Source organism: Oxyura jamaicensis, chromosome 1 (genome assembly GCF_011077185.1).
Source record: "Oxyura jamaicensis isolate SHBP4307 breed ruddy duck chromosome 1, BPBGC_Ojam_1.0, whole genome shotgun sequence".
NCBI lineage: Eukaryota > Metazoa > Chordata > Aves > Anseriformes > Anatidae > Oxyura > Oxyura jamaicensis.
In genome coordinates this window covers 137,468,128-137,482,059 of record NC_048893.1, presented here as the reverse complement: position 1 = coordinate 137,482,059, position 13,932 = coordinate 137,468,128, and the positions used below count along the sequence as shown (strand labels likewise).

At 52.8% G+C, this 13,932-nt stretch overlaps 1 protein-coding gene across 2 annotated transcripts in view; it reads left to right on the top strand.

The window, feature by feature from the left end:
• Positions 1–1,714: 1,714 nt before the first annotated feature.
• The window catches only part of LONRF2 (LON peptidase N-terminal domain and ring finger 2), a 34,293-nt gene continuing 22,075 nt past the window's right edge, over positions 1,715–13,932 (top strand). For both annotated transcript variants that reach the window (XR_004747770.1, XM_035316033.1), the window contains exon 1: positions 1,715–2,546. Coding sequence is in view for 1 of the 2 variants with exons in the window: in XM_035316033.1 (XP_035171924.1) it covers positions 1,763–2,546 (784 nt within the window). In the remaining variant the exon portion in view is untranslated. The remainder of the gene's footprint in view (positions 2,547–13,932) is intronic.

The window sequence follows — 13,932 nt, the reverse complement described above, 5'->3', positions numbered from 1 at the left end:
AAGAAGCAGGCGTGCTCACAGCCTGCTGGCGAGCAGTTCTGTACTGGGGAGGGGTGAGGAGGGAAAGCCGCCACGCTGAGCCAGTCTGAACAGCAGCGAGGTAATTTTGTTCACTCGCAAGCAGATGCCTTCAAAAGCCCAGAGTCTGCACACCACGAGGCCATCGATCGCGGCGCTAAATAAAGTAGCGGCTTCCCTCTGTGAAAGGTGCTGCTGGAAGCGCCTGCTAAGCGCTGATGAGAAAAGGGCCGCGGCCACCCCAGCGTGAGGTGACACACACAGTGGCACATCGCCTGCCTGACCGGCACCGTTCGAGCGCGAGGGACGGCAGAGGGCTGTCAGGGAGCAGTGCCGAGACACGTGGCGAGAAGCAGCGTGGCAGGACGCGCTCACCTGGTGCCTCCTTCCGCAGGAGGGCTGCAGGGAGGCTCCCGGCAAGAGCCGGGTGGAGCAATCAGCAACAATGCTGCTGCTCCTCGTCAGGGTCCCAGGAACCAGAGGCAGCGCTGGTGGGTGGCTCAAGTGGCGAGTCCATGTTTTCCTCGTCCTTCCAGGTTCCTGCGAGGTGGCCGTGCTGGGGCAGAACCACACCACGTCTGCCCCGTCTTTTGTGAATAATGTCCACAGCGGACTCTGATAAAATGGCAATGGGATTTGATCCCATCAACTCCAAGTGAAGATGTCGAGAAAGGGAATGATGAATGGATACGAGATGCAGAGGTCAGACTTTGGATGGAAACCTCAATCCCCAGGGGTGATGCAAGTGTCAGACCAGTGAGTGTTGCTCAGAGAACCATCATCAGAAGCATTCATAGTGCAGAACGGGCACGTTGGGGAAGCAGCGGAGCTGCAGCCAGGCCAGAACCACCAGTGGGCATCGCCTGTGCTGAGGCACGGTGATGTGCGGACAGGTCCTCACCTGGGGCATTAAGGCCTTACAGGAGAGAGGCAAAGACCACCACAGCCTGCCCTGCCCAGCTGCAGCCCCCAAAACGACTGGAGACCGGCACCTCCTCACCGGGCTGTCAGCCTCCTGCTTCCTCCAGACGCTTTGTTTACAGCTGTGTCTAAAATAAACGTTGCCTACTTTTTTTCTTCCCCCCCCCCCCTTTTTTTTTTACTCCTGTTTTTCCTGCGGAGCAAGTTGGATTCCTTTCTGACTCACGCCTGATTAACTAACTTCCAGCTGCATTATCTTTATTGTTGCTGCCGATGCACAAGCCAGCGCTCAGCACGACTTGCAGATCCCAAGCTGAGTTGGCAGCGCTGCCGCTTACAGAAAAGGATTTTTTTTTCTGAGAGTTGGGGATTCTTTTATTAGTATTTTATTATTTTTTTTTTTTTAAAGAGAACACGTGCTCGGCTTTCTCGGGAAGCACGGCGGGGAGGACACCCCTCAGCGATGCCCCCCACGCACCCCCCGCGCTGAGGGGGCTCGGCGGCGAAGGGCCCGAGCGGCGCCTCCGGGGCCGGGCCCCAGGAAACGGGGCCGGGGCAGGAAGGGACCGGGCGGGCACCGGGCGGCCGGGGGCAGCCCCGGGGGCGCCTTACACAACCGGGCGGCCCTTGCATAAGCCGGGGGCGGTGCGGGGAGGGCGGAGCGGGGCTCGCCGCCCCCCTGCTGCAGCGCCGCGGCCCGCCCCCGGCCCGCCCTGCCTTCCCTTCCCGTCGCCGTCCCCTCCCAGGAAGGAGCCGGACGAGGCGGCGGCGGCGGCGCCGCGGGCCCGGCATGGAGTAGGGGCGGCCGGGGGCCGGCGGGGGCATGGAGCTGGGCCCGGGGCCCTGCGCGCTGCCCCCGGCCGGGGCCGGCACCGGCACCGGTTCCGCAGCCGGGGCGATGGCGGCGGCGGGTCCGTGCTCGGAGATGCTGCAGGTGGCCGAGGAGGCCTTCCGCGGCGGCAACTTCGAGCTGGCGGCCGAGATCTACGGCTCGGAGCTGGCGGAGCTGCCGCAGCCCGAGCGGGGCCTGTGCCTCCGCCGCGCCGACGCGCTGGCTCGGGCCGGCCGCATGGCCGAGGCGCTGGACGCCTACGGCGCGGCGGCGCGGCTGGCGCGGCTGCGGCCCGACGAGCTGCGGGAGCTGGCCGAGAGCTTCGCGCTCAGCATCCGCGACAAGGAGCTGCGCCTGCCGCCCTGGGGAGGCGGTGGTGGAAGCGGCGGCGGCGGCGGCGATGGCGAGGGGCTGGGCGACCCTGCCTGCTGCCGGCCGCCCGAGCTGTTCGCCTGCCCGCTGTGCCGGCGGCTGCTGTGCGAGCCGGTGACCCTGCACTGCGGGCACACCCACTGCCGCCGCTGCGCCGAGCCCGGCGACTGCGGCCGCTGCCACCGGCCGCGACGGCCCGCAGAGCCCTCCTCTGCCGCCGCCGCCGCCTCCCCGCCGTCCCCAGCCGCCCGGCCGCGGGTCAACGTGGTGCTGGGCAACCTCCTGCAGAAGTGGTTCGCCGCCGAGAGCCGGGCCCGGCGGCTCCGAGCCGAGGGCGACGCGCTGCGGGAGCGCCAGGAGCTGCCGGCCGCCCTGGAGAAGTACAACGAGGCGCTGGAGATGGGTGAGCCCGCCGGCGAAGGGGGGAGGGCTGGGGGAGCGGAGAAGTTTCGCCACCAAGTTTCGGGAGTGAAAGCGTGTTGTCCCCCTAGCACGCAGTCAGGGCGCTGCTATTTTTGTCCCGCTGTTATTTTCGCGGTGGTGCTCGCTCTGGAAGGTGCCTCGCGTTCAGCCGCCCGCAGCTGATGACTCATTATGCAGCGTTTCTAGAAAATCCTCCCTCCGTGTTCGTGGGGAAACCATCTTCTGGCGGAGGGTGCGCGGCCGTGGCTGGCGCTGGGCTCCGCTGCGACCTCGTGGAAGGAGCTGGGTCGTGGACCAGATGCGTGAGCGCGCAGCCACGCGCGGCCGTGTTCGCAGCAAGCAGCATCTTTCAGAAGCAATAGAACATCAGTGGGTGTGCAGGCTCGGAAATAAATCTTCCTATCTTATGCTGTGGCAAGAAAAATCCGTGCTTTGACCCGTGGAGAGCAACTGCCTGTGTTCTGAGCGTAACCTCCTCAGACCAACAGGCATGCCGTAGTTCTGCATGCAGAGCGCTCCCAAAGAGTCAGGATTTAGATAAAAATGCCGTATCCTGCCCACCCAGACGTGTGGCAGCTCCCGTTTGCCCAAGCCGGCTTGTTTTGGGTCCCTACTCGCTGGGTTGTAGCCTGGTAGTAGTGCTGGTGTGCGTGCGTGCGCCCTGCTCACTCGCCTTGAACGCGGCGGGGGGGGGGGGGGGGGCAGCACGGCACGAGTGGCGTGGAAAATGCATGAGGAGGCACGAGGCTGGGGGGAGCAGGGATCTCAGCAAGCTCTCTGGGACCTCAGCAAACCCCCCAGGATCTTCCAGGCTGCCAGTGGTGGGTGTTTGTCTGCTTCAGCTGGGGAGGAAGGGGAGAGCGAGGCTCTGCCGTGTTAAGGGAGATGAAATCCCACGGGCAAATCACCTGGAGACGAATGAAACAAGGCAATGGTGCTTCTCCCTGGTGGGAAAGCTCCTTCCCTCCTTTCAGCAAAACTGCTTCCCTCGCTCCTGGTGTTGTCACCCAGGGACAAAGGACCGAGATGTTCCCCGTTGTTCAGCTGGTGGAGAGGAACAAAATCACCACGGGGAGAAACACCGTGGAGAGAAGCACTCTGTTATGCCCTGGCACAGCTGCATTTTCTCGCCACGGCTGCCTGATCGGCACCTGAACGGTGAGCGCTGCGTGCAGCACAGCGTGCCACCACCCCGCAGCTGAGGCCAGCCGCGGGAGCCGGTGGCTGTGCTGTTTTTTCCACTTTTGCCATCAGACGTGGCGAGTGCCGCGCGCTCCTCGCCCGCTCTCCGTAAAACTATTACACGGTTTAGCTGAAGTAATCTCTGGTAAAGTAGGGCAGGACGGAGAGCTCGGGGAGGAAGGTGAAGCGGAGGGAGGGGAGAGGCTCGATGTAGGTCACCGTTGGACGTGGTGAGTTTTCACCAAGGCAGCCTCTTTTAAAGAAAAAAATAAAGAAAAAAAACTGGGTTCTGGCCCCGCAGCTGGGAAAACTGCATCTTGTGTGTGAAGCGAGAAGCTGATGTGGATTTCAGAGAGTTGTTAGCGGCACGGGGAGAGGGAGGTGCAGCTGGAAGGCACGTGCGGGGAGGACACAGCGTGGGGCCGGAGCCCTGCGTGTGCTGTCCCTGCAGCACGTGCCCCCAGCCCTGCCTGCTGCGGGGATAGCACTGAGACCGCGGCCTTCTGGGCACAGCGGGAACCTGTTCAGAAGCTCCTCGCTCCGTAAGCGAGGCTGGAGCTGCTTCGTACGGTTTTTGTTGTTAAATGATGATTGGGAGTGATGGCGGGTGTCTTGCTAGGTTTGGGAACTGTAAGATCAGAGGCTGCCATCAGGTGACTTCCCAGGAGCGGATCCGAGTCCCCACAGCCGAAGGGCAGGCGCCCCCACTCCATCCCCCAGACCATGACCTTCCTTCGTGTCCCAGGTGTACCCGCTGTGGTTCCTCACAGGCCAAGCTGCTGTCAGGGCCCAGCTCCATTGCAACACTTCTCCACCTCCAGGCATTGCTGCCGGGAGTCCCGGCAGTGGGTGTCTTTGTCGCTTTTCCGAAAGCGGAACAGCGACTGAGAGGCACGCGGCCGTGTGGGTTGTACGACTGCCCTGCAAAGTTAGGAGGACTCCAGGCCTCCTGATGTGCGGCTCGGTGGGATTTTCACTCGTGTTTCCCTGCTCTGCTCGTTGCACGTGGCTTGGTGTGACAGCAGCTGTCGTCTCAAAGCGAGCTTTCCACGTCACAGTTGGCTCTGTCGTTCTGGTTGCAGCCTTGTGTCTCCTGGTCTGCACACCAATTCTTGAGGTCCCCCGAGCCTGCTGCGAGCAGGCTGGGCTGTAAAAGGCTGCGTGGGGTGGCCTCCGCTTCTCTCTGGACGCCCGCGGCCTTCAGGTTGTCTGTCGCCTTTTCCCAGTGGAACCAGTCAGTCTCCAGTGGAAATGGCTTACTGTTCGCTGCAAGTGTGTTCATCTTCTCTGCTGAACTGTCAGATTTGGTGTCCCTGCTGCTTCTGTCTTTGTTCTGATGGATTCTGCTTGCGGGTTCAGATGTGGGTGTGGGTTTTTTTGTTTTTGGTGTTGAGAAAAGTGGCTTTAGGATTTGATCCCTCCATCCCCCTTGAGAAAGCCCACAGCTTGGTTGTTTCCACCGCTTCAAACAAAGTCACTGGCTTTTTCCCTGCCACAGCCTTGGAATAGATCTCTGGTTATTGCGAGGTATCTAATTACCGCTCCTTCAAAGCAAGCACGTGTCAGGCCGCTTGAAAGGAAGCGTTTGTTTCCAGCTGGATCGCTCTGGTGCCAAGCTTTGTGCCGTGCAGCCATCGCAATATCGAGCGTTGCCGTTCGGGCAGTGCCCAGCGTGCTGGCTGCTCCCCAGGCGAGTGAGGCAATCAGAAGTGGGTTTCCTCCCTGCCACCCCTCTTCTCCCTCGTCCTCTGATCTTATGGGTGTACATGGGACCGTGTCTGGGGGTAGTACAGTTGTCTTCTGTATGTGTGGAAGCCTACAGACCCCTCAAACGGAGGGAAGTTAGATCTTGATGGCAAATGAAGAGGTATTTTGAGGATGTGCTTTTCACCGCGTGGCTTTTGTCCTTGTAGAAAGCGAATCCCGGTTTCAGAGGTAGCAGGTGGCTGTTGCTTAACGGGGAGATAACGAACAGGGCTTTTCCCGAGTAGCGTGTGTAACTTTATAGGGCTGGAGACTGCATCGCGGCGGGGGAGGGACGCGGCAAGGCGGTTCATTCTCAGGGAGCAGTATTTATCAAGAAATAGGCTGTCTCGTGCGGGCCAGGCGGGAGCTCGTTGCACATTTTGTGCTAGTCTGCTGGCTTTAAAATTAGATTCAGCACAGATCTGAAGGAGACCGCGTTCTTCTCAGGGTGAGAGCATGCTAGTAAGCAAACAAACATAGAGACCGTAAGGGGATTTGGGTAGTGGTGACTCATTCCTTCAGCTGCCGATCCTCTGTGCCTTTCTTCCTACTGAGGCAGCCTATTAGCATCCCATGCCTTTCCTGTAAATAAGCCTGAAAACGCCTGCTCGGAGCCTGGGGCTGCACCGGCTCCAGCCTCCTGCACCAGCTTCAGCAGAACCGGGGTTCTCCTGGGGGGATTGCCGATGCACGCAGCCACTCAGATTGCCCAGCACTTTCATTTTTAATCCTCCGAGGGGTTCAGGGTAAGACTGTAGGAGGTAACTCCACCATGTTTTTTAACCTCAGCGAAGGGTGGATGGGTACGGGTGCAAGAGGGCTTTTTCTTCCCGAACCCACAGAGAGGGCCCCCTTGCCTGCATGTCCCCATTTCCCATGGATGAAGAACCAAGGAGAGGAGACAAGTTCATGTGTAGTCCACCATAGTATCTCCAGGGGTGGAGAGCAGTGTGCTGGCCCCAGGCTGTAGGACACGGCGGGAAACAAAATGTGGGCACTTTCCTGGCCTTTGGTGGGTGGAGGAGGCTCTGCCTCTCTTGGGTGAGCCCCAGCAGAGGGACGTTTCTCCCTTCTCCTCATCCCAGTGGAGGTTCACCAGAAATTGGCCCGATCCAAAAGGAAACTTAATGTGGCCACTCAGCACTAATTTATTTTGTGGTAAAGCCATTCATGGAAATTTATCTAGCGCCTGCTGAATTCTCCCTTGGTAAGAATTCAATTACGGGGGGAGGGGGGGATGGCAGGCTGGGAGGCAGCAGAAGAGAGCCATAAAGGGAGAACCAGGCATGTGAGGACGACGTCCCGAGCCAAACCATGCCTGGTCTCCAGCAGATACAGCCTTTTCGGACAGCCGCTCAGCACCACTTCCCGCTCCCCAGCCCTGCTTGCATGGGGCCATCAACACAGAGCACCTGCAAAGCGACCTGGCCTTCTTGACCTTGACGTTTCCTCTGGTCTGTATGTGCAGTTGTTCACGACGATGTCTTTGCATACGAGATCAGTTGTGCTCCGCTGCTGGTGTAGGTACACAGGCAAGTCAGGTGTTTGTGGCTTTCCCTCCCTCCTCCCTATAGTTCCACATCAGTACAGAGGATGCATTTTCACTGTCACCGGTTTTGAGACTTAAAATATGTTAACAAAGTGTGGATTTTGGAGCCCAAACTTTGCTCGCTATAGAAAAGTGTGTCTGTTCCAGTGTGCTGGGCCAATGTCAGGTTGCCCCTTTGCAAGACAGGGGCAGGGTCTGTTAACAGAGCTCATGCCTGTGCCCCCGGTTGGGTCTGATTCAGTAGGCTGGGTATAGTTTTACATCACTAACAGTTAAATGGCAGGGGGGAGGTAAAAAGATCTACTCTGTAAATTGAAAAATAAGTGTCTTGCTGCATATTTTGACCTTCTATACTGGTTCTCAACCTGTTACAGCTACAGGTTTTCTTATTTTAAGCGACGCTTCGGTGCAAGCTGATTCAAGAACTGCCTTGGGTTTTCCTGCTAGATAAAAGCGGAGTTGTGGGGGAATACTGCTTCACGGGGAGCACGGCGTGGGTGAACCGAGAGCAGAGCATTCCTGGAGCTGGGCTGAGTGATTACAGTGATGAGTAAGAAGGCTTTGGGCAAGTGTTTTGTCATATTCCAGAAATGATTTGTTAGGGTGTTTGCCTTCTGAGCCTGCTTCTGAGTTTTTTCAGTAAGAGCGGAAAAAAGATGGTGCAGCCTCCTTTTTGTGGGCCGCGGCAGCTTCCTCGTGCTGCCACGTTGCAGGAGTGGTGGGTGAAGGATTTGCTGTCTTGGTTGTGAGCAAAGGTCAGAAGAAGCAAAGAAACTGTGGAGTCCCCTCTCTGCCAGGGGAAGCTGCTGAAGCGTTCATAAAACACCACACTAAAAATGTTTTATAAGGATGACTGATGCCACAGGACATGTTCTATTAACTCTGTCACTGTTTTCTTAGGACTTGTGCTCCTCAGTGATGATGGGCTTGCACTGGAGAAGCATTCATTGTTCAAAGACAACAGCTAGAGATCATTCGCAGACCATATCTTTGAATTTTGTGTGTTAGTACGCTTTCATAGCCTTTTCTTGTCGGTGCGCTATTTCTAGAAGACTGCTATCAAAGATGAGGTCAGCTGTCTCTCAGATGTAGTTAAAAAATAGATTGACCAAATCTTCTTTCCTCACAGTGTCTTGGGAACACTGCTGATTTCCAGTGGTAAAGAAATAAGTCTCTTGACTTTGTACCAGCCGTTATATAAAAGAAACAAACACAAAGTGGGGGAGATGGTAGATGACTGTCATGACTCTTGGAATGGCAAATAGTTCAGTTGTTTTAATAATTTATCAAAAGAATATCTAATTTTATAGCTACTGAAGGAAAGTAAGACTGCTAAATGAAGAATGAGAGGTAGTCTTTCTGAAATTACATGCTGCAAAAGATAGTAGATGCTTTCTTCTTGGAGGATCTGTGCTAAAAAAAGAAACTTTACCATCCTTTTGTAAAAGTACCTCTTGGAATCTGCCTAAATTAAGCATGTCCCCAAAACCTGTTTTTCCTGTCTTACATGGGCACAAAAATGTGTAAAAGTAGGTACTGAGATTACCTGGAAATTGTTGAATAGGGTGGATGTTATTTTGAAGCTTAAAATATTTTGCAGCTGGGCGCCCCCCCCCCCCCCTTTTTTTTTAAACTGAGCTAGTGCTTGCAAAACAGTAGTGAATGCTTCATGTATGACACTGCTGGAAACCTGTGAAGTGCTTGGGAGCAGGAGCTCGTATTACTCTTGATTTGCAAAGCGCTCACAGCTTAAAGTTTAGATCCCGTTGTTGGATCTCTGACAGCGCTGTCTGCTTGCAGAGGGCCTGCAGAAGGCAGGGGCTTTGCAGGACCAGGGACAACATGAGACCTGGGCATGGTGACAGGAGCCATGTCCATGGTGGCCACCAAGGGAAGGAGGCATGGTGCAGTACCCTGGACAGTCTTGGAGGTTTTTTTTTTAATAGTTAATGTTGCTTGTGTAACTTATTGTACTACTCAGGATATATTCTCCCCTCCTGCCCCCTGTGTTACGTTATCTAGGTGTAATCTCTTATACATAATAGAGCTCTTTCTGAAATTCTTGAAACTTCCTCTCATGTAAACATAGTTCACTCTCTAGGATCGCTCACGTCTCTTCAACATATTCTTTCCATTTACTGTTTAAAATAAAGGTGTCTTTGTCTTTTGGAAGAAGACATATATGGAACTGACTTGGGCTTCCTAATCTGAAAATGAGTAGGATGCTTTACCACTCCTCTTCTCTCTTACAGATGTGTTACATGATCTGCTCTGAGGACAAAAGCAGTGGGGTAGTAACTGAGAAACAAGAAGGTCCTTCTTGCAACTTGCAGAATCAGAAATTCTAGGCTGAAATAAGCTTCACCTGGAAACAGAGAAGGTTACAGAGACTTGAAGAGCAACTGGTAGAAATGCAGTTTTTGTACTGATGGTGGCTAAAAGGGCAACTAGGTAATCACCTGTAAAGTCGTGTTATGATAGCATATCTCGCTGTAAATCGATCTTGTTCTCTGTGATCGTGGCAGACCTAATTGTCTGGTCTTGCTTGGCAGTGAGGCACAACGAGTCTCTGGAGTCTCTGCAATCACGGGCTTGTGTGCACCTCACGCAGCTGCCCATTTGTATGGGGCGTTCGGCCATTCACTTGAGTGTTTTGAAGATCGGTTAAGGGTTTGACCTCTTGGGTTTGGTTTGTGTTAGGGTTTCTTGTTGTATTTCTACTTTAATCTGTTATCATCGTGTTTTGTACCTGCTATTTGAGAGGGTACTTCAGTTCTGAGGCTGCTATCCTCTCTAAGAAAGGGCTTTGTTAGGAAACCTTACCTGAACCCCAAACTAAATGCTGTGAGAGCTAGTAAACCTTAAAAATGAGTCACATTTGTCTGCTCAATAGTTTTATTACACTAATGCCAAGCAGCCACAGGTGGAGTTGGGGTATGTCACCTGAGGCAGTGCTCAAATGTCCAAAGGGTAGAGTGGAAACTGAAAATGTGGTGAGGAGGTGTTGATTCAAGCAATCAAAAGTGGGAAGGAGTAGAGTGCGTCTAGCAAAAACGTGGAAGGATTAGGATTTTGATAGGAGGTGTGGATAATACAATCCGTTACACTTAGCTGTATGCCAGGATGTTCTTGAATTGAGGACTTGTGAAACCATGAAATTCACCACTGTAGTTGGTTTGTACGCAAGGTTCTCATTGGCTTTACACTTGTGGGAATGCAAACGAAGCTGTAGGCTAACGTAATTGGTCTGACATGCTTCTGCCTCATTAAGCTAGAGGGACAATCTGAAAGTCTGGGCATGAAGTTAGCTGTACCTTCTTTATGGCAGCACTTCTTCCAGGCAGCATACAGCTTCTCTTACAGTGTTTCTCTTGAGTAATGACGAGAGGAGTGATTAGCTGTGCTGAGTGGTGATGACAGTCCAGCTTTAAATAATATACAGAGCTTCCTTGTTGAGAACTTACTCACTGAGCCCGAAATAAAACCACTGGGAATCCAAAGCATTTTGTCAAGCATATAAAAAAATCTGTGTTCTTATGTCTGGGCTCTTCTTTTTCTGGAGGGTGTTCTCAACAGCAGAAGACAAAGAACTGAGGCCCAGAGAAAAGCTAATTCAGTCTAGAAATTATATGTTCTTAAGAATAGCCTAGCTGATCTGTCACTCATTCTCTCAGTCAAAGTGATAATACAAGGCAGTGTCTTGATGTCTCCCTTTCCCCCAGACCAGAAGCTATCTAGGTAAGCATGCTCCAGAGCAAGGAAGCAAGCGTGTGGATGTTCTTATATTTTTTTGAGGAAAGGCAAAGGGTTGTAGCTTCAGTGTTGCTGGTGAGGTAGTGGCTGTAATTCAGGCACTCCAAGTGTACAATAGAATCATAAAATCATCCAGGGTGGAAAACCTGTCACTTCTGTCGCTTGTCCCTTGAGAAGGTGACACTGTCCTCACTGCAGCCTCCCTTCAGGTAGCTGTAGAAAGCGATGAGGTCTGCACTCAGGCTCTTCTCCAGACTAAACAACCTCAATTCCCTCAGCCACTCCTCATATGTCATGTTTTCTAGTCCCTGTGTAGGTAAAGAGTGAAGATTTTGGTTTGGGTTGGCATTTAGAAATGTGTAGTGCACACCTCCATTCACTGGAGGTAGTTACCTTCTCAGATGGTGTTAGTCATATGCCTTACAGCTACGAAGGCAAATAACTTGATATGTGTGTGAAGATTAAAAAATAAAGCTCTATGGCAGACAGAACCTGAAGGAAGAGGTTATGTATTTTTATTATGCCAACTCTGGGCAGGGTGAATGTGGAAGGAGGTGACTTTGGACAGGTAAACCCAGCAGTACAGCAGCTGTGTGGCACCGGCTGTGAGTGGAGGAGCATGATGCCCCATGTCTCTGCTTCTCAGGGCAGTCTTGCAGCAGCTTGTAAACTCGTTTGCTGACCGTCTGGCAGCATTGCTTGTGTGGTGGGAATAGGTGTTTGAGGCACCATCGTGCTGTGAAGCAGCGTGCTGCTTCTGCAGGACAGAAAGCTTATGGAAGGGACTGGTCTTAGTGTGCCGAGTTCTGTAATCTTGGAGATAGATCTGAGTTCAGGGCTGGGAAGGTCCTGGGGTCACTTCATCTGATCCTATACAGGGTTGTGTTCTGGCTGCGTAGGAACTATTAGTAGCTGTCCTATTTGGAGTTAGCTTTTTTCTTTAATCGTAGGGTATTCCAAGTTGGAAGGGACCCGCAAGGGTTATGGAGCCCAACTCCTGGCTCCACACAGGACCACCCCAAAATCAGACCATGTCTCTGAGAGCGTTGTCCAAATGCTCCTTGAACTCTGTCAGGCTCAGTGCTGTGACCACTGCCCTGGGGAGCCTGTCCCAGTGCCCGACCACCCTCTGGGTGCAGAACCTTTCCCTAACCCCCAGCCTGACCCTCCCCTGTCCCAGCTCCATGCCGTGCCCTCGGGTCCTGTCGCTGTCCCCAGAGAGCAGAGCTCAGCGCCTGCCCCTCCGCTCCCCTCGTGAGGGAGCTGCAGGCCGCCATGAGGCCTCCCCTCAGCCTGCTCTGCTCTGGGCTGAGCAAACCAAGGAACATCAGCCCCTCCTCATACTTGTTCCCCTCCAGAACCTTCACCATGTTCATAGCCTTTGTCCTTTGGATGTTCTCTAATAGTTCTGTGTACTTCTTGTATTGTGGCATCCAAAACAGCACAGGGTAACGTGTGCCCTTCATAAAAGGACATTGCTGAAGCCCCTGCGCCTGTCCAGGCCATCAGCTGTGTGTGCCTGCACAGCGCTGTTCGCAAGTGCCAACTTCCAAACCAGCTGAAGTGTGCCTGGCTGCAAGAACGGGCTGGTGGAGAAGGGAGCTCCCATGTCTGGATTCTCTCTGTGTTACAACTTCTTGCATGCTTCCTCCGGGGTCTTGGTTTGTTTTCACGTGCTAGAAGACTGACAGTGATATAAATGCAAGGAGGAAAAGCCATGAGGTTCAGAAAGACTTTTTTATATATATATATATAATCCATTTAATGTGGGCTGATAAGTGAGAAACCGTGGGTTTGCTGATTGCAAGCATGCATCATGCTTGTCATCCCTCTTCAGTTCTGGGGAGCTGAACTTGTTTTTCATCTTTGTTGTAGACTGAAGTTTAATTTGAATTTGCCCCGATGCCTTTGCTGCTTCTGTTAATTATCTCATCAAGTGTGCTCCTGCCTTTGTTTCCCAACCAGACAACACACCCCCACACGCTGTTTTGTTTTTTTTGAGCAGACTCATGCTTGCATGAAGTCTGGAGGAGAAAAACTAGATTTCTACTCAGTTAATTAATATATACTATGATTTGTAATTGAAATGAAAATAGATGTTCCGTATTATTTTTAAAGCTCATGAAAAAGCTTTTGCTACCAAATTGTTCAGAACTGAATGCATAAACCCGGGAGAGCAAGGCAAATTGTTTCCCCTCTCCAGTGGTTAGACTTACGGTAAAATGTGGGAAAGCTTTTCCCCCAAAGTCCTGCATGGGTTGACTCTTGCTGGTGAAACTCAGAGGTTTTTGTGATGACACTTTTTCAGTTATGCTCATGTGTTTAGGAAATATGCTTAGGGCATAGTAGATTTGAATAAAACGCTCTTCTAGGAAGAAATGTCAGATAAGAAAGGATTAGAGAGTTCTAGCAACTTTCAACTATTGTTTTCTGTGCAGCGTTCCTGAAGCAAAGAAGAAATCTCGGGAGTAGTTTATTGCAGAAAAACTCTTTATCATCCACGTCCTGGTCGGAGAACTCTCTAATTGCTCTTGCTTTTTTAGCACAAGCAGGTTTTGGGGAGTGATGTTCTTCTCTGCCGGACTCCTGAACTCAAGCAGTGTAGTATTTTTAAAACACGAAGGCGTGAGCATATCTGGAAAAGTAATTTTGGGTGTTAGCTGCTGCCTAAGTAGAAGCGCAATCTAGCAAACATCTGCAAATGAGTGCAAAGGTGGTGTGAGCGGAGCTGAGGCTGAATTCACAAAGAGGGGTAGAAAGTTAATGTTTTTGGAAAATCTGAGCTGGCTATTGGGTCTGTTTGAACAAGCTGGCAAGCATGCTCTGTACTGGTGATACTTGGCTGTCCCAAAGTGGTTCCAGGATGCGCAGAGCCACTGAGTCCCTCAGTGCTGGGTGATGCTCAGGCATCATCTGATGCTGTAGGATGAAGGCTGGGAAGGAGGATGCCACTTGAGAAGGTTCCCAGGACCTGTGGCTCCTAGGAAGACTCTGTCCTGGCTGCCCGGAGCCACAGATCCTGGGAGCCTCAGCGGTGGATACACGATGCTGACAAGAACATAAATTTTGCTGTGCAGCTGCAGGCTCCCAGAAGACTTTGATTCAGGAAATGCCATCTGTTGGTATTGTGGAAACA